Here is a 22,380-nt window from a genome sequence, read left to right as displayed (position 1 = left end):
CCATGCTGCTGCCTCTGATAAAGAGACAGCAGCACGGGGTGGCAGTAGCCCCTGTCTAGAGGGGGTCTGAGCTCCCAGACCCAGCATGAGCCAGAACTGAGCCTGTTCACCTGACTCCTAACACACTTAAAATGCAAAGCTGCAGCAGGAGTAGGTCCCAGACCCGTCACAAGCCAGAACAGAGTAGGGCTGCTGGCCAACCTGCTAAAAAGTGTACTGGCAAGGGGCAGGGAGGGAAATGCTATGTAGTCTATAGCTATAACCGATAAGCTTTTGCTTATCGGTTAATCGACTATACTAGTACATTCCTAGTCTGAATTCTCCAAATGAGGGTTTCTAACAGCTTGTCAAGGCATGTTTTGGATGAAAGCTTGCTCCTTAAAAAGGTATCAAAAGAAACCAATTTGATGGTCGAGGTTTAACCAAAACATGACAGTACGGTCTGCTGTGTTTCTGTCTGGGTCTTAGAAGCTTAAAATCATATATATTATCGCTGAAAGTAATGGAAAATGATTCCTTGAAAGAATTTCTACATTGTGCACATCACAACACTTTCTCTGTCGTTAGTTACCTTCCTTTCACTTTGTGGGTCTCATACACAGCAGGGTGGGGAAGAGAAGAGTTTAAAAAAAAAAAAAAAAAAAAAAAAAAGGTGCCCAAACAGGAACAAGTGACCGTAAACTCAAAAAGAAAAGTGAACATGAATAGTTCTCAGAATGCAATAAGCAAAATTCAGACATACTGATCTTACAACCCAATTCAAGTATACATGTGTGAAACAGTGCAAATAGACCAGCATTTTGCTTATGATGTGTTGGTGCTTTGTGTTAAATAATGACAGACTTTATACTCACTACCATGGTATTCCTTCTGGTAAGTTACTGCATTTGATTCTTCTCTCTCTCTCAGGCTTAATAGTTTGGTTTTAGTATTTGTATTACAGGAGAAGCTAGAGGCCCCATTCAGAATTGAGGCACACTTATGCTGAGCATTATGTGTCATTCAGAAGTGAAAAGGAAAGTGACTGTTTAACCCTTCTATGAAACTTACCCAACAAAGATCATTTGCTTCATCTGTTTCAGGTAGCATTCACCACTGAACTCTGTTACTGCAAGATTGGGTAGACTCTGCTGTGATGTTAATTCGTCCTAAGAGTCACAGCCCTAAAACGTCATGCTGTGCAAATACAGCAGATGTGTTGTTCAGGTACAGAACTGATACGATTTTCACTTACATCAGGAACATCCAAAAGATGTTTCTGCTGCCCTGGGGTCAGTCTTGAATTCCCTGTGTTCTTTAAATACACTGACTCCAGTTTGAATGGGATTATGAAAAGGAATGCAGGGCTGGGTCCATACAGGTGGCATGGAGACTTATGTTGCTTCTTTTAAAGAGACAATTCACATCCCCAGTCAGCATTTGTTTTTATTCAAATCATTTGAAGGGCCCTAGAAGCTGTAGGGCTTCATTAGCAGTACCAGGGTGTATACAGATCACCTTCTCATCTAGCTGCAAGACATTTTTTCAATGTATAAATTGTGTTCCTCCACTCAGTGTCACAGAATTTCAGTGCCCATGTTGGCTTCTCAGCACCTTAAAAATGACAGACGACATAAATGTACAGTCTTGTAGAAATACAAAGTGCGTTTATACATCTTCACCATTTGATATTAAATCCAGAGTTCATTTTCTCCACTGCATGGTACTCCGTGTGCAACATTTTCCCAGCCTTTTCCGAGTCCGTGCCGCCCAGCCAGTGTTCATAAAGTTCTTTTACACCGAGGTTCCTCTCTGGAATTTCAGTTTTAACAGGCTCGTACAACTTCTCAACTCGCTGAAGCAAATCTTTGCTGGATTCGCCTTCTGCCCTGATCTGACCACCTCCATTTAAACAGCCTAGGTACAACAAGAGAACATGACTGTGGGGATGAAAATGTTCTAACAAAACTTAGAGCAACTAAAAGCAACTACTACAAAGCAATTCTTTCAGTCTGCAACTGACAGTAGCCACATAAGACTTCATAAATGAAAGCACAGATGAGAGGGGAATGAAATCAAATACTGTAAGGGGGAGCCGCATAGGTGCTATAAAGGACATATTGGTCAGTCATGGCCTAGTCTTAGTTCAGTATGGAAAGCAATGCAAGCTGGTAAAAGGCCAGGAAGCGAGAAGAACTTCCTGTTCCTCAGAGAGAGGAAAGGGAGCAAGAACTTGTGGCTCTCCTTCTGATAGCCTGGAAAAGGGCCATGCTTAGAGCAAGGTAGGAACAGCCTTTGAGTCTCAACTAAATCAAGGAGCCTAGAAAGTCTCCATCAGCAGAACACTGGGAGTGGGACTCTGCAAGAGTGATGGATGTGTGAAGAAAGCAGCTGTGAGGGGCCATGGGAAGAAGCCAGGGACTGCAAGCGAGGGGAGCAGCATGCATGGAACCAGAGCTACCAGAGTCAGCTGCATAATGCCTAGTTTGGTCCTTACAATCAACTTTTCCGTGTTGGGGAACACTGCTACTTGGTGAAGGTTACATGGACCCTAGCAGAGCAGCTGTGGCCCAGAGAGAATGAAGAGTGGCTGGTCAGAGTCAGTGTTTGATTTGGACTCATTTACCCCAGTATGACCAAGTTCCCCAGTTTAGCTGGCTAGCCCACATAGCCAGCCAGAAGAAGGAAACTGAGGCAGAAGCACTTCCCACACCAGAAAAGTAAGGGAATCTATTTCATACTTTCTAAGACATTTAAGAATTGTTTCTACTTGTTACTCCTTCCACGTCTCTCACCCTGCAGTTCTCTAGAGGTGGTAGTGTCACTCCTGAGCTGAGACTATGACTCTACCACTCACCAGCCAAATGGAAGGAGTTATGAATTGTGAACACAGGGAAGGTAATTTAACGTCACTGCCAGAGCTGAAAGGAGAGAGATTACCACTTCTCCCAAAGCTGTTGCTAGCTTGTTAGAACAGAGCACCACCTAATCTCTAAGCTAGCTGAAGAGTGAAACTTCCATTTTTTCATGGCTTGGGACACATTTGGGTTTACAAAGCTAGGGCCAGAGCTGCGAGCAATCTTTTAAAAGCTGAACTATTGATTAAGAAATTCACTCAGGTTTTTGACATGCACAGTTGCAATCATGACTATAAAGTAATTGCTAAAGAACTCAACTGTTAGAGTACAAATGCAACAGGCCTGACTTAACAACCCACTAATACATCACCTCTGGTCTCACTCACACTCAAATCCAACACTCAGAACTTCAGAAATCTTAAACAGCCTCACAGCAAAACTTGACATATAGCGATGTACCTGTAAAAGTCCCTGTGTCATCTTACCTGACGGGCAAGCCATGACTTCAACGAAGTGATAAGGTGATTTTCCTCGTTTCAGTTTTTGCACTAAGTTCTGTATGTTTCGAAATCCATAAGCCAAGGCAAACTGCAGCAGGATTGTGCCATCCTTTTCCAGTGTTACTTCTTGGAAATCCTTGTTTCTTGGGCATGAAAAACAGGCAAAATCTTTTGTCTAAATGAATTCTCTGTTTGGCACTCAACTGAATTTAGACAGCAAGGTGACCTTTTATGCAGAAGCTTATTCTAGTAAAGAAACAATGTCCTTGTGTGAGGAAGTAGAGGACAAGAGACTTTGTTGGGAAGAAAACAACCTCCATAAATCTAGTTCAGTTAGGGACCTAAACCCCAATTCCAACAAATCCAAAAGGAAAAATGTTCTAACGTAAAGCTGTCCACATAATGCAGATGTAAGTTTGTCAATGTTAATTATTGGTGTCTTTAGCAACAACAGAAGAGTTACAATGCAAGCAACTACCAAACTAGAAACAGTGCGCTGTGGAAACCATTTCCCCCAAACTGGTGCTTGTACATCTCTTCATTTCAAGTTCAGAACTCTCTCCAGTCTCACAATTGGTACTTAGCACAGCTTGTCTGACCTGAGTTACTCCCTGGCCAAATAGCTATGCGCTGCAAACGTGGCTGGGAAAGATGAGACGAACTTGTGCCTTGATTCCTCTTTGTACCTGAGGCCCAGAGATGCTCTCACCCGGCTGTTTGGCTTTGAACTGTTGAAGAGCATCAGTGTTTGGATATAAAAATCCATATTGCTAGTATGTACTTCTATAGAGCCCTATAAATGATGCATTAAACTGACATCTGGGAGGTAGGCAGGAGTCTCATTTTCTGTACAGGTAAAGTCTGGCACAGAGAGATTTAAGTGACTTTCAGCAATTTAAGTGAGATTTAAGGTCTCTCAGCAATTGGGTGGCAAAGATGGAAATAGAATCCAGGAATCCTGACACCTGGTCTTTTAATCTAAACACTAACATAATTAAAGCGAAGAAACTAAAAATCTCAGTGCATTGGTGTCAGTGTCTGATGGCAGGCACAGAATTACCTCATTTCCGTGAGAATTTCAGCTGCCTGGCTGCTCTACATTTTTTCTGTAGTTTAATCTACAACACTATGTGGGTGATGAGAAAGGGGTCAAGAAGATACCAAAGAAAATATTACATACACTGCTGGCTAATTCATTGCTAAATTAACTGTGGGGGCAGGGAGCCAATTCCCATGGCTTGCTGTAAAATGTTTAACTATGAATATTGCTCTTTGATTGCCACCAGGAAAACAGTTTATAACGGGGTGGGCAAAAGGGCCTTCCCAGACTGGATCCGGCCCGCCAAGCGGGTGGATTTGGCCCACGGAGGCCCTGCTGCTCTCCTGCCCCCAGGCCAAATTAGGGCCTGGGAGCGGGGGAGCACACGAAGCTTCCTCCCGCCTTGCCAGGACCATGTGGCGCTCTGAAGTGCCGCACGGTGAAGGAGGAGAGCGGAGGAGGCTTCGCGCGCTCCCCTCCTCCAACTAGCCTAGTGGTGGGGGAGTGTGCTGAGCCTCTTCCAGGACATGGGAGCCTAGTGGGAATGGGGGGTTAGAGGCGGAGGGACTCCCTCACCCCCAGACTAATCATGGTGTGGGGGTGGGTAGCCCCGCCCCTTCCCATTTAGGCCCACCTTTTCCGGGGTAGCCCGGGGCTACTTCAAACATTTTTGAAGCGTCCCCTGGGCAAAAATTATTGCCCACCCCAGTCTATAAAGAACGGCACTGACACATAGTATTTGTGTAACACAATTTCGATTCCTTACTTTAAAGGTTTGTATTGAACTTCATCCACTTGGATCCCAAACAGCTCATTCGCTGCATACTTGTATATGTGCTCCAAATAGCCACCAGAACCACCACCCGAATGGCCAAGGAGCTCCTCTTCTGAAACACTGCTAAACCTAGGGAGAGAGGAAGAAAATGTAGGTGCCTCTTTGCAACTGCTTATATAATAAGATACCCAGTTCCAAGTCCATTGGCACCGAGAATCAGATTTCAAGTACAATGAATAGTCTCAGACTGCTAGTAAAAAAGTCACTGTGTTAACACTCTTCCTTTCCCCCTCTTGAAACAAAATTACCACACCACGCACAGTAACAAGAATCTGTGGAATTCAGAAGTAATATGGAGCCAGCTGTAACTGCCATGAGACCCTCAGGATAGCTGTGAAATGCCAGGTACTGACTATTTATAATTCCAGGGCAATGTAAATTTAACTTTACACTGTTAGGTATGGGCTTGATCCAATGCTTACTGAAAACTTTTTGAAAGGAAAATTAGTTCCAAGTCAAACATGCCATCTTCAGGTAAGTCTGTCACACTATTAGAGTGTTCAAGTCTTAAATGCGTAACATCTTTGCTAATCCCTCCTACAAGAGGCTATTTAAACATCCTAATACATTTTCTTCGGACATTAATTTGCCATGTCAACAAATGTTCAACTGAAGCAGCCATTAAAAAATAGAGATTGCAATGTTTAACTTTACATGACTGTACAGTCTTAGACAACTTATTTAGAGAACCCATTCAATAGAAACCATCCTCAAACATGTCTACCCATAGGAATTTCTAGGACACTAATTGCAGCTGGGCATTTAAACAGATCTTGCACTTCATATCTCATGCACTTCCATTCCTGAAGGACCCAGATTATTTTGATGGTAATGCTGTTGCTCAGGGTCACAGCCACCCTGCAGAATAACCAGCAACCCTATGGATTTTTTTTTTTTAACTGAAAGTGGTTTTGCTATTTATACACCTTGCTCCAATAGTTGGGAAATACCAAAAGAACAGTCTCTGCAAACCAACTTCAGACTCAGAAATGGGGACATCTCCCAAAAGCATTTACGCAGCAGATATTCCAGTACAACTGGTTTAATGAAGAGGGAAAATGGCCTCAGTTATCAATTCTGGCCAGCTTGTTCCACATCTTTAATGACATAACTTCTAGGAAACCAGGAGGAACAAAATTAATGAGGTCAAACTTCTTGAACATTACCTCAGCCTCTCCTAGAAGCCTGCAAGCAAAAGGGCAACACTCTTTATATGGCCCAAGAAAAGCCATAGGTCCAACATCTCAAACAGTTCTATTCCAGTAATCTATCAAAGCACAGCAGGCTATTTGGAAAGTCACTGTAATGCTTCTTGAAAGTAGCAAACCACATGCAAGCCACAACAATGGCTTTTGTTCCGAGAGAATAATCAGAAGAACTATGTGCTTATACCCACTCAAACAGTGTGACACTTGCACGCTGCTGCTCACAGTTGCAGAAGGGAAAACACTTGGGATTTCTGTCAGATCTAAGATATCGCTTCTTGCAGATAAAATCTCAGCCTTAGAATGGTGAAAAACAGTATTGCACCCTGTACTCAGCTTCAGAGGCTATATTTAACTCAGTTCTTGTTCACAGGAACTGAGATTCATTAGTTAAGTGTTGCAGTGTCCAGTCTCACGTACTGCTGCTCTCGGAAAGAGAGTCAGATAGTAAGCCCCATCACTGGCTAAGGAAAGCAGTTATTATAGTAGCCAAAATGCAAGGATTTTTTGGCACTTATTTTGCATTTTTCCTGCCAAATTTCAGAACCTCTTAGCAGCCTTTTCCACATGCCAAAGGATAAAGTGGAATAACAGACATCTGACTGCTTATGTTAAGTCCTCCAGACTCTGCGGAATACGTGCTGTTTATAATTAATCATCTACTAGAAGGACAGCAAAAGGTTAGAGAGGAGCATCATCATGAAATACAACATTAAACAAGCTTTTCTAATAAGTTAGCCAAAGATTTTATCAAAGAGTTAAGAGATTTTGTTCTCCTTTATAACTGATATTTCCATAGCAGCATTCTCTGACCATATCCAAACTGCAGAATTGCTTATATTTTTGACTAATAGCTTAACAAGTATACAGATAAAACTAAAGGACATATCTACATAGGAGATTTTTCCTGTTATATCAGTATAACTATAAGGCTGTGTCTACACTGGCATCCCTTCCAGAAAAGGGATGCTAATGTAGCACATCGCAATTGCAAATTCCGGGGGGGATTTAAATATCCCCCGTGGGATTTGCATTTACATGGCTGCCGCTTTTTTCCAGCTTGGGGAAAAGCCGGAGAAAAGCGCCAGTCTAGACGTTATTCTCCGGAAAATAAAGCCTTTTCCGGAGGATTTCTTATTCCTACTTTCAAGCAGGAATAAGAAATCCTCCGGAAAAGGCTTTATTTTCCGGAGAATAACGTCTAGACTGGCGCTTTTCTCCGGCTTTTCCCCAAGCCGCAAAAAAGCGGCAGCCATGTAAATGCAAATCCCGCGGGGGATATTTAAATCCCCCCCGGAATTTGCAATTGCGATGTGCTACATTAGCATCCCTTTTCCGGAAGGGATGCCAGTGTAGATACAGCCTAATAGTATAACTCCCCCCTGCGGACACACTTACTCCAGAATAAAGGTGACTGTTCTAGGTTTAGCTTAAACCGCTTCCAAAGCAACCTATACTGAACTGTGAAGAGGCATTATTGTACTGGTATTCCTTTTCACGTCCAGTACCACTACAGCACTTACAATTCAAACTCTATCTTAACGGTTCCACTTACCTATGTAGACAAGCCGTAAGTCAACACAAAAGCAAAGCCTCATGCACACACATGCCAACCAGACAAGTCTTCTAATTCATAAGCAGGAAGTAGTTCAAAGTTGCCACCATCATGCATTCCAAACTCTTTACAAACCAAACATTGATGTATTTAAGACTCACATCATGTGAGGCGTATGTGTACTATCCACATTTTACTGGCCAAGGAAACAAACAAAGAGTAAGCAACTGGTTCAGAGTCCGAGTTCTGAAAATAATACAGGGAATACTGACTCCTGAGCCACTGCGCTAACCATCAGAGATGTGGTTTTCTGTTTTTTGAAATCTGAAAGAAGACCATTGAATTTAACTGGCTCTGCATCAGGCCCTTAATCCAAAATACACATCTGCTCCTGCAGTTTCACTGAGATACAAAGCACTGGAACACATGATCCATCACAGCATACAAATGGCTAAAGGCAGATTTTTAATCAAAATACTTGTCAATTATGTGGAACTACGTGGATATGAGGAACAGGCAGCAATACACACATCTGAGGGTTTTTTTTGTTTTTTGTTTTAACTAAGGCAGTTTGATTTCAACTAAGTGAGATTTAAAGAGGCCATCTTCATTGCACATTCCCATTTACTAGGTAGAAGTATGGGAGAGAACAACTTTCACAAAAATGAAAGACTGATTAAGCAGGTCTCAAGCAAATGTGCTTCCATCCAAGTTTCCTTACACAGCTCTGCCAAAGTACAAAAATCTAACCTGACCAGGTATCCCAGTCAGAGGCTCTCTTGAACACAGCTAATGGGGTTGAGGTATATTAGATTTGTTATGTCTAAACAGGGAGTAGGATCAACAGCAATCTCAGTTTCATGTGCAACCTGAATCAAGATAAACACCCTGGTCCTGTAAATAATAATGTGAAGATGGAAAGCGGTATCTGCATGGAGTTCTGTTGAAATCGTTTTTGTGTAGATGCAGCACGCTGCCCATGTGGTTCAGTTTGCAGGACTGGAACCTTAAAAATCTGTTTGTGAAAAGCAAAATCTTGTACACTAGTCTACTAAGCCATGTGAATGGATTTTTCCCCCTTTTACAGCTTCTAGGGAAATACTGAATTTGTAACACTTCAGTTTCATTAATGTATCAAAGTATTGCAAAGTCACTTTCCATGCACTGATGAAAACACATCCTTTTAGTTTAACGTGCTGTGGAATACTGCTGCTAATGCCAATTTACATTAATAAAACCCTCTGATTTCTAAATCCTCCTTATTCTTGTAGTCACTTAGCTCTCAATGCAGTTGGCATATAGCCAGCAATGTTAATTTTCGAGTTAAAGCATCTCACCTGCTTTGTACATTAGTCTCATTTGCTTTGTACATGGTCTGTATGCTATTGAATAAGAGAACGATAGCTGAAGTTACCTTGATATTTTCTCATTTGTTCTTTAGCAATGGAATACATACAATACTAAAAAACTAAATATAGCAGACCTGTACATTTCTGTATTATATTCTCCCTTCTAGACTTTTTTCCATCTGCTGATTAATTTCTAAATTTGTGTTTGGAGAAACATCTCTGAAAACAGATGCAGTATGAATGTTAGCAATTTAAAAGTAATGAAGACAGGACAGAAAAGTGTGGACAGCAGAAAATTTATGTCACTACTATAATCTTACTAAGTGAATTCCTCCACTCTTGGTGCTTTACAGAAAAACAGCTCTTAATGGTTGGGCTATGAAAATAAGCCTACAGAAGACATTAACTTCAGATTCTTTTAAAAGGTTTACTAAACAAGCCCCTTATGATGCACTATTGTTCTTAACAGATTCAAAACCTGTAAGACAACAGCTAAAGTCTGAGCAAGATCCACAAAAGATCCAAATACCTGCAACTTCTGTGGTGTTAAAACCATTTGAGGAAGGGGCAAATTCTGCTGTGGAACCTGGCTGAGAGAGCATTTCAGTACATGTATAAGTGAGATCATTTGTTCTTACATGGTATCCAAAGGAGCAGGGTCCACATCTGACAGGGAGACGCCCTCTTGTTCCAACAACCGTAGAACTTCTCCTGAGACAGAACCATAGATGTAAGTGTTCTCTTTTAGGGGAAAGGAAAATGTTCATCGGAATGAAAGCCTAGATCCATAAATGTAATTAATTACAGCTATCTCTTAGTGCCTATTTTTCCATAACTTATTTCACTTCTATTGTGTGGTAGTTCAAAATGCAATGCAGGAAAGCGGTCTGAACTTAGATATCTCAAAGATGAATGCAAAAAACCATTCCAAGCAGACAAGTTTTCATTGGTTCGTGTCCTAGAAAATCAAGTGTTCAAATGCAAAATTACTGACAGAACAAATGAGGTCATGAAAGCATATTTTACAAAGCACTGTAACCCACAGATATGCACTAGATTAGAGGATGAGTGAGTTGAAGCTAGACAGCATTGTCTACATGGCATTTCAGAGCTTTCTTTAAGGATCAGCAACTATTACTGTACATCATAAGAACCAATGGAGCATCTCTTGTTCCCTTACCTGTAGTAATTACACAGTCAACCTCACGAGTTTGGTACTCTTGGCTAAAAAAGTCTGGTCTTGAAGCTTCTAGCTTTTTGTCATAACAGGGCATTACTGTCACATGGTAGGTCTGATCAGGTGAAAAATTCTGCAAAAAATAAAGTAAGATTGTACAGTTACACTAACTAATGTTAATTCAATTAATAAAGGCATAAGGAGGCATGAAGCATCTAGAAGCCAACTGTGCCTCTGGAAATCTCTTTTGCTATTAACAATTTCAGAAATCTTACAATATATTTTAGAAATATGCATCTGTCTGTCAATCCATTTGTGAGTCAGTTTGTTCAAGAACTCCTCCTAAACAGTAAGACCGAGGATCACCAAATTTGGTAGGCAGCTTCTTCTTTTTATAACTTAAAGCAAGGTCACAGTTTAGTTGTACTAGGATAATGGGATGTGCATGGAAGATGACTGTTTTGTATTAAATATGTAGTGGGGGGGGGGGTTCATAGTAGCAGGGACAGTTATACATGGCCACAGGGGGCAGCAAGCACCCTAGTGAGCAGTCCCTGGCCAGCAGCATGGCGCCTGCTACCCTGGCCTGTCCCAGGGAGCAGCTGCCAGCCCCTGCCTCCCTGAGCTGGCCCTGGGGAGTGTCTGTCAGCAGGAGGCCTGCATGGACCCTCAACCCTTCAGGCTGGCCCCAAAGAGAAGCCGGAGAGTAGGTATGCAGGCCCCCACCCACCCCAGACAATACTGGATAATTCTAGTTGAATTAATACTTTCTGTTCCTTCTCAATTGCGCAGAAAATATTAAGAGTATCAATCTGTGTAGTAAGCTTGAATAGCTTTTTTGGGGGTGCTGTTTTTTCTACTAAGCCAGTCAACCCTGGCAAATTTAGTCACTTAAGAGTCTCTAATTACATGAGTACTCAGATGTTTCACATATACTGGCCAGTCTCAAAGCCATGACAATTTACATTCTGTAACAACAACTTCAGGAAGTTAGCTAAAGACAAGTACAGAAGTTCATCACAATCCAAGAAGCTCCTAGGGACTAAGGAAACAAGTTATTGAATCAAGGTCATTGTTTTAGTATCTCTTGCCAAATGTTCTGAGTAGGTGCCAGATGTCTGAGTTTATTCAACAAAAGTGTTAAAATGAATGTTCACTAATTGATAATGAAATACAAACATTAAACTTGGAAAAAGCACAGTTTTTTAGTGACAGACTATAACTGCATGTAAACGAACTCAAACTCTGTGTGAGATTAAGATAGTCATATGCTTTTAGATATGAAAACCATCAGAAAAGCAAATAAAGTGGGATGAGGGATGTGACAAATCCAATTCTTCTGGATTTGGTGAATAACAGATAAAGGCTTTAACTGACGTTTACAATGCCAAACCTGAAACTCCACTCCTAATAGGCACTTGCAGGGAAAGAGCTGGGCAGCTAAAGGTGCAGTTGGGAGGGAGAGGAGAAGAGGACTGCTGTAAGATTAAGTATGTGAAGGAGACAATTGGTGACATGAGAGTGATCTTAACACTTTCTCTCCAACTCAGCTTCTCATGAAACAAAAAGGAGATGACAGGCTGACTTGCTAGTGCTCTACAAAATTTCCATACCTGTAAATCAGTCCAATTTGATACACTGTCTTTAGCAGTGTTTTAGATACAGATCAAGATTGAATTTCTACAGTTTCCTGTTAAGCATTGTCAATGTAAAGCTTTACTACCTGTTGTTTTGCAAAGTGATCCTTGATCAAGGAGCCCATGACCTGCTGTGGGGACTTAGTGGTACTAATATAAGGAATAACAAAACTTCCATGAGTTTTCTCCGCATAGCAGATCCAACCTGAGATGAGATGAAGTATAATTAATGCACAGACTTTCAGTGGTTTCAGAAACAGCTTTATTACCAACCAATAACAACCATTTTCAGCCTCTCTCCTGTACACATTATAAGCATAACTTTTACCACAGGGCTGTGTCTACACTGGCAAGTTATTCCGGAAAATCAGCTGCTTTTCCGGAAAAACTTGCCAGCTGTCTACACTGGCCGCTTGAATTTCCGGAAAAGCACTGACGATCTAATGTAAAATCATCAGTGCTTTTCCGGAAAAACTTGCCAGCTGTCTACACTGGCCGCTTGAATTTCCGGAAAAGCACTGACGATCTAATGTAAAATCATTAGTGCTTTTCCGGAAAAATTATGCTGCTCCCGTTTGGGCAAAAGTCTTTTTCCGGAAAACTGTATCGGAAAAGGGCCAGTGTAGACAGCACAGTAGTATTTTCTGCAAAAAAGCCCCGATCACGAAAATGACGATCGGGGCTTTTTTGTGGAAAACCGCGTCTAGATTGGCCACGGATGCTTTTCTGCAAAAAGTGCTTTTCCGGAAAAGAGTCCTGCCAATCTAGACGCGCTTTTCCAAAAATGCTTTTAACGGAAAACTTTTCCATTAAAAGCATTTCCAGAAAATCATGCCAGTGTAGACATTGCCCAGGAGTCTGGGACAAGAGACTAGCTTCAAAAAGTAACAATCCACTTAAACATCTGTACCACTATGGGTAAGAATTTCTATATTTCATATAATCCCAATCAGGAACAAGTGTCTTTCTTTCTAAGAGCAGTAAATACATTTTTAATACCCTCACAGCACAGTAGTCCCTGTCTAAATGTAACAGAACATCAACAGAAGTTCATGGCACGAAGAGCAAGTCTCACTTCACTTACAAGTGGATTTAGCTATTATTAACTCTTTACATAAGAACATAAGAATGGCCGTACTGGGTCAGACCAAAGGTCCATCTAGCCCAGTAGCCTGTCTGCTGACAGTGGCCAGCACCAGGTGCCCCGGAGCGGGTGGACCGAAGACAACGATCAAGCAATTTGTCTCATGCCATCCCTCTCCAGCCTCTGACAAACAGAGGCCAGGGACACCATTTCTATCCCCTGGCTAATAGCTTTTTGTGGACCTAACCTCCATGCATTTATCTAACTTCTCTTTAAAACTCTGTTATAGTCCTAGCCTTCACAGCCTCCTCTGGCAAGGAGTTCCACAGGTTGACTATGTGCGGTGTGAACTTTCTTTTATTAGTTTTAAACCTGCTACCCATTAATTTCATTTGGTGTCCTCTAGTTCTTCTATTATGGGAACTAATACATAACTTTTCTTTATTCACCCACTCCACACTACTCATGATTTTATATACCTCTATCATATCCTCCCCTTTCAGTAGTTATTACATTTTTCTCTGCTGTTAGTTAGCTACATTATCTAATCACTTCTATAGAGATTTTAACTATTTTACAGTATACCTGGACAGGCAGAAGCTAACATGGGCAAAGCCTTTTTATCTTCAGTTTTCCTTTGAAAGCGTCGTACAAACTCTCGCTGGCTCTCCAGCAAGCTGAAGTTTCTTGAGAAAGTTGTATCAAATACATAATGCACACCTAGATAGCATAAAGATTGTTTTAAAGCCACCAAGAAATTGACAAATGCCACAAACGACACCAAAAACAATCCAATCCAAATAGATTAAGTTCTGGTATCTATATTTTAGAGATTTGTGCATCTGTCTGTGAACCCATTTGTTCAAGAATTCCTCCTAAACGGTAAGAGCTAGGACCACCAAAATTTGGTCTGCAGCTTTCTCTTATCCTAACTTAAAGCAAGGCCTAGGCTTATTGGGCAGTTGACTACTCGACCGGTTGTTTACATCCCTATCCTGTCCCCCACTGCCATTGTCCCCAGTGTCGGACTGAGAGGCCCCGCCAACTCCACAGCCCTCTTCTTCCCTCTCCCCACTCTGGCCCCACCGTCATGGCCCCTTCCTCCCTCCAGCCTGGGGGAGTGTCATTGGAAGGCCTGAATAGTCCCTTCCTTGGGCTACACCCAGGCAACACCGGTAAGTCTGCTAGTTTTTACATACCTATAGACTTGTAATTAGAAACGGAACCGTTCCCGAGTACATAATAAGAAAGACTAATAGTAAAACTGGATTAGAAAACTGAATTGATGATAAAGTGTTTTAGGATCCCTTTCCTTGAACTGAGGGTAAAAAGCCATGAAAAACACAGAAGTTTGAATTCCCAATAATGTTAAGATTTTTCAAACAGTAATTGGAGGCTTATTCATGCAATTTCCACAAACTTTAACAGAGGATGCACTTGGAATGTTAGTAAGATATATCCCAAAATTTCATCTGTGCTCACCTAAATTTTTTAAGAATGCTGTCAACTTTTTTGCCGTCTCTAGAGGAGTAATGTTAAATCTTGCAGCTAGTGAGGCTCTGGATTGTGGGGAAACAGAAACTACAACTAGTTTCTGTTGATTCAGAGCTGCAGTCTGAAAAACAAGAAGTGGAATATGAACATTTCCTGAATAATTAAGATACAGCGTCTTTGATATGCTAGTAATTTAGAAGTCTTAGAGGGGTAGCCATGTTAGTCTGTGACCAAAAAAAGAATGGTCCTGCAGCTCCTTAGAGACTAGCAAAAAAGTAGATGGTATAATGAGTCCCCTTGCTCCATTCATCTGAAGAAGTGGGTTGTGCCCACGAAAGCTCATGATACCACCTACTTTTTTGTTAGTCTTTAAGGTGCTGCAGGACCATTCTTTTTTTTTTTAGTAATTCATAAGATACTTGTTCATGACCAAGTATTTTCTTTTTAAAGTTTGATTCAGTGGGGGACATGTTGCACTTCTAAATCAAGAGATTGCTACATTAAATATTATGATCCTTTCACAAACTTATTTTGACAAACAAAAGAACAGATAAATATGCCGTGCTATAGATGTGCTACAGTAATTTTGGTTTTTGAAGACTAATCTGGATACAGAATACCTTTTTACATGTTACTTTGCATATGCTTCAGCAAACCAATCACTCATACACAGTATGATTTTCAAATTCTTGAGCCAACCTGCTGGTTACTGCATTGGTTAGGTATCACATACCTTATTGAAATTTAACACTTTGTAAAGTTCTTCATGGCTCTGCTGTGTGATTAACACACTTTCTGCTGATGTGATGCAGCCACTACAAGCTAAGCAATCATTCAGGGTAATTTTAGCCTTTTCAAGCTTTTGTGCTCCTCCATCCTTAGGGGGGAATAAAAGAGATTAGACTGAGTCTTAGCCATAGGACTCAGATTCACACGCAGAACATGTCAAAGACAACCGGCTGCATGGTACCTATTTCCAGGTACGTTTCTAAACAGACAGCAGTAATACAACAGCATCCCACATTCATCTCAACATAGAGATCAAGTTATTTAAAAAAGCACCATCCCAATTTTGTGCAGAAAGTATACCCTAGCTCCCTGAAGTTGAAAGTATCATTTCCACAATGCTCCCATCTTATATAGTCCATAAACTATTCCCCAACTACTGTAATTCTACTTTTGCAACCATAAAAATAGTTTGGTACAATTCTGTAGGCTTTGAGCCTATCATCAGTTAATTCCAAAGGTTATGCAATTACATAAGCCACTTTACAACTATCTTGTAAAGAATTAGAACCAAAAATAAATCAGCATCTAGTGACAAGCATCATCTCAAACTGAGTGATCTGGATTGTCATCACTATTGCAATCATTTGGTATCATATATTTAATAGCTGTAATCATTGTGTAGCATGCCCAGAAAGTACCTTATTCTGCATTTAAATATGTTACAAGGGAAAACATTCTTACTTGATTGATTTGAAAATAGGTTCCATCATCTTCAATGCGGATCTTAGCTGCTGTTTTTCCAGGTTTTTTTTCAACTTTTATTGGCTTTACACATTCCTAAAACAGAAATAAAAGCAAAAAAGTAAAGAGAGGAAACTTTAGCTAGGAAAGAGGCAGGAGAGAAAAAGACTGAAACGGAGTATAAACAAAAATCAGTTCCGGAGTGGAAACTGCTTAAAGCTGCATCAGATTCTTTGTTTAGTATACAATCTTACAATTCCTGTAACCATAAAGCAGACAAGCAAAACATAATCAAACAGACAAAATCTGCTTACCTTATTTTTACAGAATGAACATTTTTCTAACATAATAACCAAAACCGAAGAACAATTTTGCTGACAGAGTGAAACACTCAGATTTAAAGGATTGTCTTCGAAGTTCTGTCCCTCCCAGAATCTTTAAGGGCAATCAGGCATTCTTCATTGTGAGGTTTAGCAGACAGGAGGCGTGGTCATTACATTCAAGGTGTGGCAACTACCAATAAAGTTTCATTTGATATTGAGGGCAAGTAGATGACTTTATGTGGATTGTTTCCAGTTTAGTGTGCTAGAGTTCAGTAACTGAAGTTTTGAGGGTTTTTTTTATACTTTACAAAAGTTGCGTTGTTTGTGCATCCACACCTCCTTTGTCTAGAAGTCTGGCTAGTAGCCCTACCAGAATTCATCCTTACCTTAAATCACGCTTATTTTATCAAAATCCTTTTCTCCATCTTGACTACAGAACATCCTGCTCCTATAATCTCTGCTCTAAATTTAGGGGGCTTCAAAATGCTCCCATTGCAGAGAGGGACAAAGCACTCTGAAGCCACAGTTATGCTCATTGAATCTACATAAATGAATGAATAAATAAAACCTGTCCATGGATTTACTCCCCACTTCTAATCTGCATTTCTATGACCTCTCCCTATACTCCTCCTCTCTTGTGGCTCACTGTTGCTACTGCTGCTGTATTAGCAACTCTCCAGTAGGGATGCTGAATATGGATTAATTGAATTGTTGAGTAATCTAATGAATTCTTATTGGTTACTGGACTATTCTGTAGTCCCCTGGGGCAGGGCAGGTAGCCAATGTACCAGAGACAGCAGTGCAGGGTGTCAGGCAGGAGCTGGTCCATGAGGGGACCCAGTTTAAAAACCAGCTCCCCTTGTGGACTGGCTGCCTGTTGCCCAGAGCTGCTGCCTCTGATAAAGTGGTAGCAGCTCCTGTCTAAGGTGTGTCTCAGCTCCTGGACCCAGCATGAGCCGGAACTGAGCCAGGCTGCCTGCCTGGCTCCTAATACACTTTCAATACAGAGGTGCAGCAGAAGTAGGTTCTGGACAGGCAAGGGTGGGGGTAGGGAAATGCATGTAGTCTATAGCATTAACCTATATGCTTTTGCTGATTGGTTAGTCAACTATACTATTACATCCCTACTCTCTAGGCTTGCTTTCCTATTTGCTCTGGTTTTCAAATGACAGCAAATACAGGTACTCCCCGAGTTACAAACATCCAACTTACAAACATCCGCACATACACACACAAGCTCACCTACAGTCTAGGGGAGCAGGCAAAATGCACAGGCGGTGGTGAGCAGTGCAAGTGCTAGCTGGAGGACTCCGGAGGAGCAGGGAGTAGTCACGCAGCCAGTGGCTGGAGAGAAGCGGTACTTTGAAGGAGAAACTGCCGCTTCTCTCCCTACTGGCTGCAAAGCCACCCCCTGCTCCTCTGAAGTCCTCCGGCCCATGCTTGCTACTTCTGGTGAGCAGCAGCTGGGTGCAGCCTGTGGAGAGGGGAAGGACGGTGGGGGAGGGGGTGCGGGAGAGGGGCCAGAGGATTCCCAGAAGCCCCCCTCAGAACTTCCACCTACCGCCTCATCCGCCTGCACAGGTGGCTGACAAGATGTTAAGTCCAGTACCCAGCTGGCCACTCCCTTCCTGGTGCAACTGCCCCCAGTGGTCATTTTGCATTATAGCATCTGTCCTCTCTGCCCCCTCCCTTTCCATATTATGGAAAACAACAGAATTCCACGGACATCTCATTTTCCTGGCAGTCAAACCCTGTCCTTGCTTTGTGTTAGGAGAGGAGGAAGCTGCCTACCACATTTGGTGGTCCTAGCTCTTACCATTTAGGAGCAGCTCTTGAGCAAACAGACTTTCAGATAGACACACAAATGTCTAAAATATATATAGAGAGATTTCAGCTTCATTATGGGTTAAAAAGGCTTTTGTGGGCCAGCCTGGGAACCTAACTACCATTGATAACATGGATTCTGTGTGAAAATGCATTCCAGGTTCCAAATAACCAACTCATAAAAGTAACTTTTTGAACACAAACCATTTGTAAGTTTGGGGATTTTCTGTACTCTCGTTCACCTCTGATCCTGCCACTTTCTACTCCCTCCATACCACAGCTGCTTTGTTTAGGATTCGGACTCATGTCTTTTCTACTCTTCTATGTCACCTTTCCTTTTTAAGCAATTCTACCTGTTTGGAAGAGACTATTTATAAATTATATTCTATTGTAATCCATAAAATATCTTAGACCTGTTTTAAAAGTAATATTACAGGGGCCCTTGAAAGAACAAAAAAAAAAAGTTATTGGAAGATTTCATCTCAGCTTGTTTTCCAAATGTCCTAGAAGTGCAGAAGAAAGTTTCCACTGATTGTGTGGTGCTGTTGAACTGTTAATTAGCTGCTGTGCTTTATTTCAGAGATGGCTGCACTTCAGCAATTAAACAAAGAACAAACTCCCTTTTCTGGAGGAATTAGAACATAAATGTAATAACAGTGCATGTCAATTACACCTTCCACCCTAAGAGTTCAGAACTGTAAAGGAGACATACAGGGACATCCACAGCTCATTGAAACAGAAAACTTATTTCAAATCAACCAGAAAACAAAACTCATGTAGGGTTGATTGTGACCTGTCAGCATGGGTCCAGTCTGGCAGGGTGGAGATGAAAGGCAGGTCAGTGAAAAGCCCCCAGTGGCAACCAGTTGGGGAAAGAAATAGTACTTGATCTGACAATTACACCTAGAGCTCCCCCAACCTAGGGCTATCCAGCCCAGGGCAAAGAAGCCCAGAGGACCCTGGCATGGGTTTGGAGCAAGATTCCTTCTAAATTTGTGTGTCCACAAAGCTACCTAATCAGCCCTGCACTGGCGCTAAGGTCTGCGATGCACAGAGGGCCCGTTCCTACTGTCACTCATCTCCATGTTGGTGTGGAATGAATTTTGGTCATAAAAAAATTATAAGGCACGTTGACTGGCAGCAGAGAGAAGACAGAGGTACTGGCTCAAGGGCTCCCCGGAGGAACCTTTCCAAGCATTCACCTGCCAGGAGGGGGGACTGAGGAAAGAGAAAGCAACCCGCTACATCCCCCCCCACCACCACACACACTCTGCAGAGCCCCACAGACCTACAGCTCCCCCTGCACAGGCCCTCTGCAACCCGCCATAGCCCCAGGCAGACCCTGGGTCCCCAGCAACCCCCCCCCCCCCAATCCCTTAGGCCAGCGGTTCTCAAACTTTTTGGGCTCCGGAGCTCTTTACATGTGTAAAAACGTCTGCGGAGCCCCAGCGGTCCACTGACTGCATGTGTTGTACCGATCCATGTTTCCAGATTGTCAACCTCGCGGAGCCCCTGGAGACGTCTCGCGGAGCCCTGAGAAACACTGCGCCAGGCAATCCATCGCCCTGGGCCCTGGGGGAACCCGCCCCCACCTGCCCCCGCAGAGCCCCGCCCCCTCCCCACCTGCCCCCTCAGAGCCCCGCCCCCACCCCACTGCCCCCTCACAGGGCCTCTCAGAGCCCCGCCCCCTCCCCACCTACCCCTTCAGAGCCCTGCCCCCACCCCACTGCCCCCTCAGAGCCCCGCCCCCCACCGCCCCCTCACAGGGCCTCTGAGAGCCCCGCCCCCTCCCCACCTGCCCCCTCAGAGCCCCGCCCCCTCCCCACCTGCCCCCTCAGAGCCCTGCCCCCACCCCACTGCCCCCTCACAGGGCCTCTCAGAGCCCCGCCCCCACCCCACTGCCCCCTCACAGGGCCTCTGAGAGCCCCGCCCCCTCCCCACCTGCCCCCTCAGAGCCCCGCCCCCACCGCCCCCTCACAGGGCCTCTCATAGCCCCGCCCCCTCCCCACCTGCCCCCTCACAGGGCCTCTCAGAGCCCCGCCCCCTCCCCACCTGCCCCCTCAGAGCCCCGCCCCCACCCCACTGCCCCCTCACAGGGCCTCTCAGAGCCCCGCCCCCTCCCCACCTGCCCCCTCAGAGCCCCGCCCCCTTCCCACCTGGCCCCTCGGAGCTCTCCGCAGGGCGGGGCTCTGAGGGGGCAGTCGGGGAGGGGGCGGGGCTCTGAGGGCCCCTCCAGGCAGCCCCGCGCGGCGTCTCCACCGCCCTGGCTCGCGCCCCTCGGCCGCCGACGCGCGCTCCCCCGCCCACCTGGGAGGGCCCGATATAATCATCCAAGTCAGTCAGCTGCAGCACCCCGCTGAAGGCAGACGCCATGCCGGCCACGCTGCCGCAAAGCGCGGCGGGGGTAACAGCGAGAAGCCGCGCTGCCGCCAAGTGCGGCTGCCGCTACGGGCTGGGGGAAAGCCCCACCGTCGCGAAAGGAGTAGATCTGCGCATGCGCCGGCGTCTACGTCACGCTTCCTCCCCCCCCCTTCCCCGAAAGGGTGTGCGCGTGCGCGGCTTCGCTGCTCTGTGCGCGAGCCTGGGGAGGGTGGGCAGCCCCCTGGTGGCTGTAGGAGTTCCTGCTGGCTTGGGGCTGAGCTCTGAGCTCCTGCCTGTCCTGGGTCATTGGTGCCCAGCCTGCAGCAGCCTGGGGCCTGGGCTTTCCCCAGCTGCTGCAGGCGGTGGAGGGGCCGCCCACCAGTGTAGCTGAGCTGCAGTGCAGTAGCACAGGGGCGGGCAATCAGTTTTGAAGGGGGGCCCACTTCAGAAATTTCCAAAGCAGTCGTGGGCTGACCGGGAAGGAGCAGGACCTGGGGCAGCAGGGATGGAGTGGAGAGCGACCCTACCAGGAACTTTGCTTGGCTTGGGGACCTTGCCCCCTGACTTCTGGCCAATGGAAGGGGCCGGGAGCAGATGGGAGGGTGCTGGGGGCGAGCCTCCTCCCAGAGTTGTCTGCAGGAGAGGCCTAGAATTCGCATAGCAGGGCTGGCAGCTCCTTGCCTCCCAGCTGCCTGGGAGATGCAAACCCTTTGAATAGAAGCAGTTGAAAGGGCTAGCGGCTCCCAGGCAATGGGCTAGCATGGGGCCAAACCCCTTCCGATTGCTTCTATTTAAAGGGCTCATGACTTCCCCATGGCTGCCAGGCAATGTGCTAGGGGGCAGGGCTGGGAACTGCCACATGGGCCAGATTATAGGCCTAGGCGGGCCGGATCAGGCCCGCTGAAAGGCTTTTGCCCACCTCTGACATAGCACGTTTATTGGGGTACAGCTGCAGTACAGAGCTGGTGGCATGTGTTTGCACGCAGCGGCCACACGCAGGCTGCCAAGCAGCCATTGATGTTGTAAAAAGTGGCAGCCTGCCAGGATTTAGTCTTTTGTTTGGAACCTTTTTATTTAGTGGATGTTATCCGCCCTTCCCTCCCACCCCCAGCATTCCTAGAAAGCTTTCCCTTGAAATCTATGGGAGTACAACAAAAGTTTGCATAGTCCACATGAACTTTCCCAAGAGAAGGCTGCTCTACAGCTGGAACATTTAAGGCTAAATAAACAATTGTCACTACGCTCATTGCTGAAATGTTTCGTGGGGCTAAATTGTATAAACGATTTAATTTTGTGAGTCTTCCATGGGTGGGCAGGGCCTTCTATTGACTTCATAATACTTATCATTTATGACAATTTCTCTGTTCAAAGTTCTACACGCAATTAATCCCCCCCAGTATTCCCATATAAAACATTTTCCCAAGGTCACACAGTGAATTGGAGGGAAAATCAGGTTTAAAACTTGGGTCTTTTTGCCTGCAAGCCCTTCAAATCATGCTCTCTTAAGCCGCGTGTGGAGGAAGACTGATGGGGCCCCTACAGAGAACCTCGCATGATGGATAATGAGAGACAACTGGTATTTGTTCAGATGTTCCTCCATTTGCATTGTCTTGACATTAATTATATATTTTTTTAAAAAGTAATGGTTTTTAAAATGATAAAAGATGCTAAATATAAGTGATAAACACAA

At 44.2% G+C, this 22,380-nt stretch overlaps 1 protein-coding gene across 2 annotated transcripts; it reads right to left on the bottom strand.

Annotated features, from left to right (window-relative positions):
* Window positions 1-1,407: 1,407 nt before the first annotated feature.
* On the bottom strand, window positions 1,408-20,813 carry CIAO3 (cytosolic iron-sulfur assembly component 3). Of its 2 annotated transcripts, none has more exons than XM_075899819.2 (11): window positions 20,637-20,813; window positions 16,183-16,278; window positions 15,446-15,589; window positions 14,701-14,833; window positions 13,804-13,938; window positions 12,221-12,339; window positions 10,501-10,630; window positions 9,959-10,031; window positions 5,143-5,280; window positions 3,323-3,480; window positions 1,408-1,896 (listed from the first exon to the last, which is right to left on the bottom strand). In XM_075899819.2, the coding sequence occupies exons 1-11, from the start codon at window positions 20,700-20,702 to the stop codon at window positions 1,658-1,660; spliced, it is 1,431 nt and encodes a 476-aa protein (XP_075755934.2). In that variant the 5' UTR covers window positions 20,703-20,813; the 3' UTR covers window positions 1,408-1,657. The 2 variants fall into 2 exon arrangements, with proteins under 2 accessions (XP_075755934.2, XP_014432141.2); XM_014576655.4 differs by lacking the exon at window positions 20,637-20,813 and adding an exon at window positions 18,534-19,593.
* Window positions 20,814-22,380: the final 1,567 nt, after the last annotated feature.

Source organism: Pelodiscus sinensis, chromosome 15, assembly GCF_052426305.1.
Source record: "Pelodiscus sinensis isolate ZL-2025 chromosome 15, ASM5242630v1, whole genome shotgun sequence".
NCBI lineage: Eukaryota > Metazoa > Chordata > Testudines > Trionychidae > Pelodiscus > Pelodiscus sinensis.
This window is presented reverse-complemented; position numbering and strand designations above follow the sequence as displayed.

Excerpts from the sequence above, each read along its gene's own strand:
- CIAO3 (XM_014576655.4), bottom strand. The coding sequence starts at position 18,635 with ATGAGTCCGAATCCTAAACAAAGCAGCTGTGGTATGGAGGGAGTAGAA. Across the intron at positions 16,279-18,533 it reads AATCCCCAAACTTACAAATG|GAATGTGTAAAGCCAATAAA; the intron begins GTTTGTGTTCAA and ends TTTCTGTTTTAG. Across the intron at positions 14,834-15,445 it reads AAGTGTTAAATTTCAATAAG|ACTGCAGCTCTGAATCAACA; the intron begins GTATGTGATACC and ends CTTGTTTTTCAG.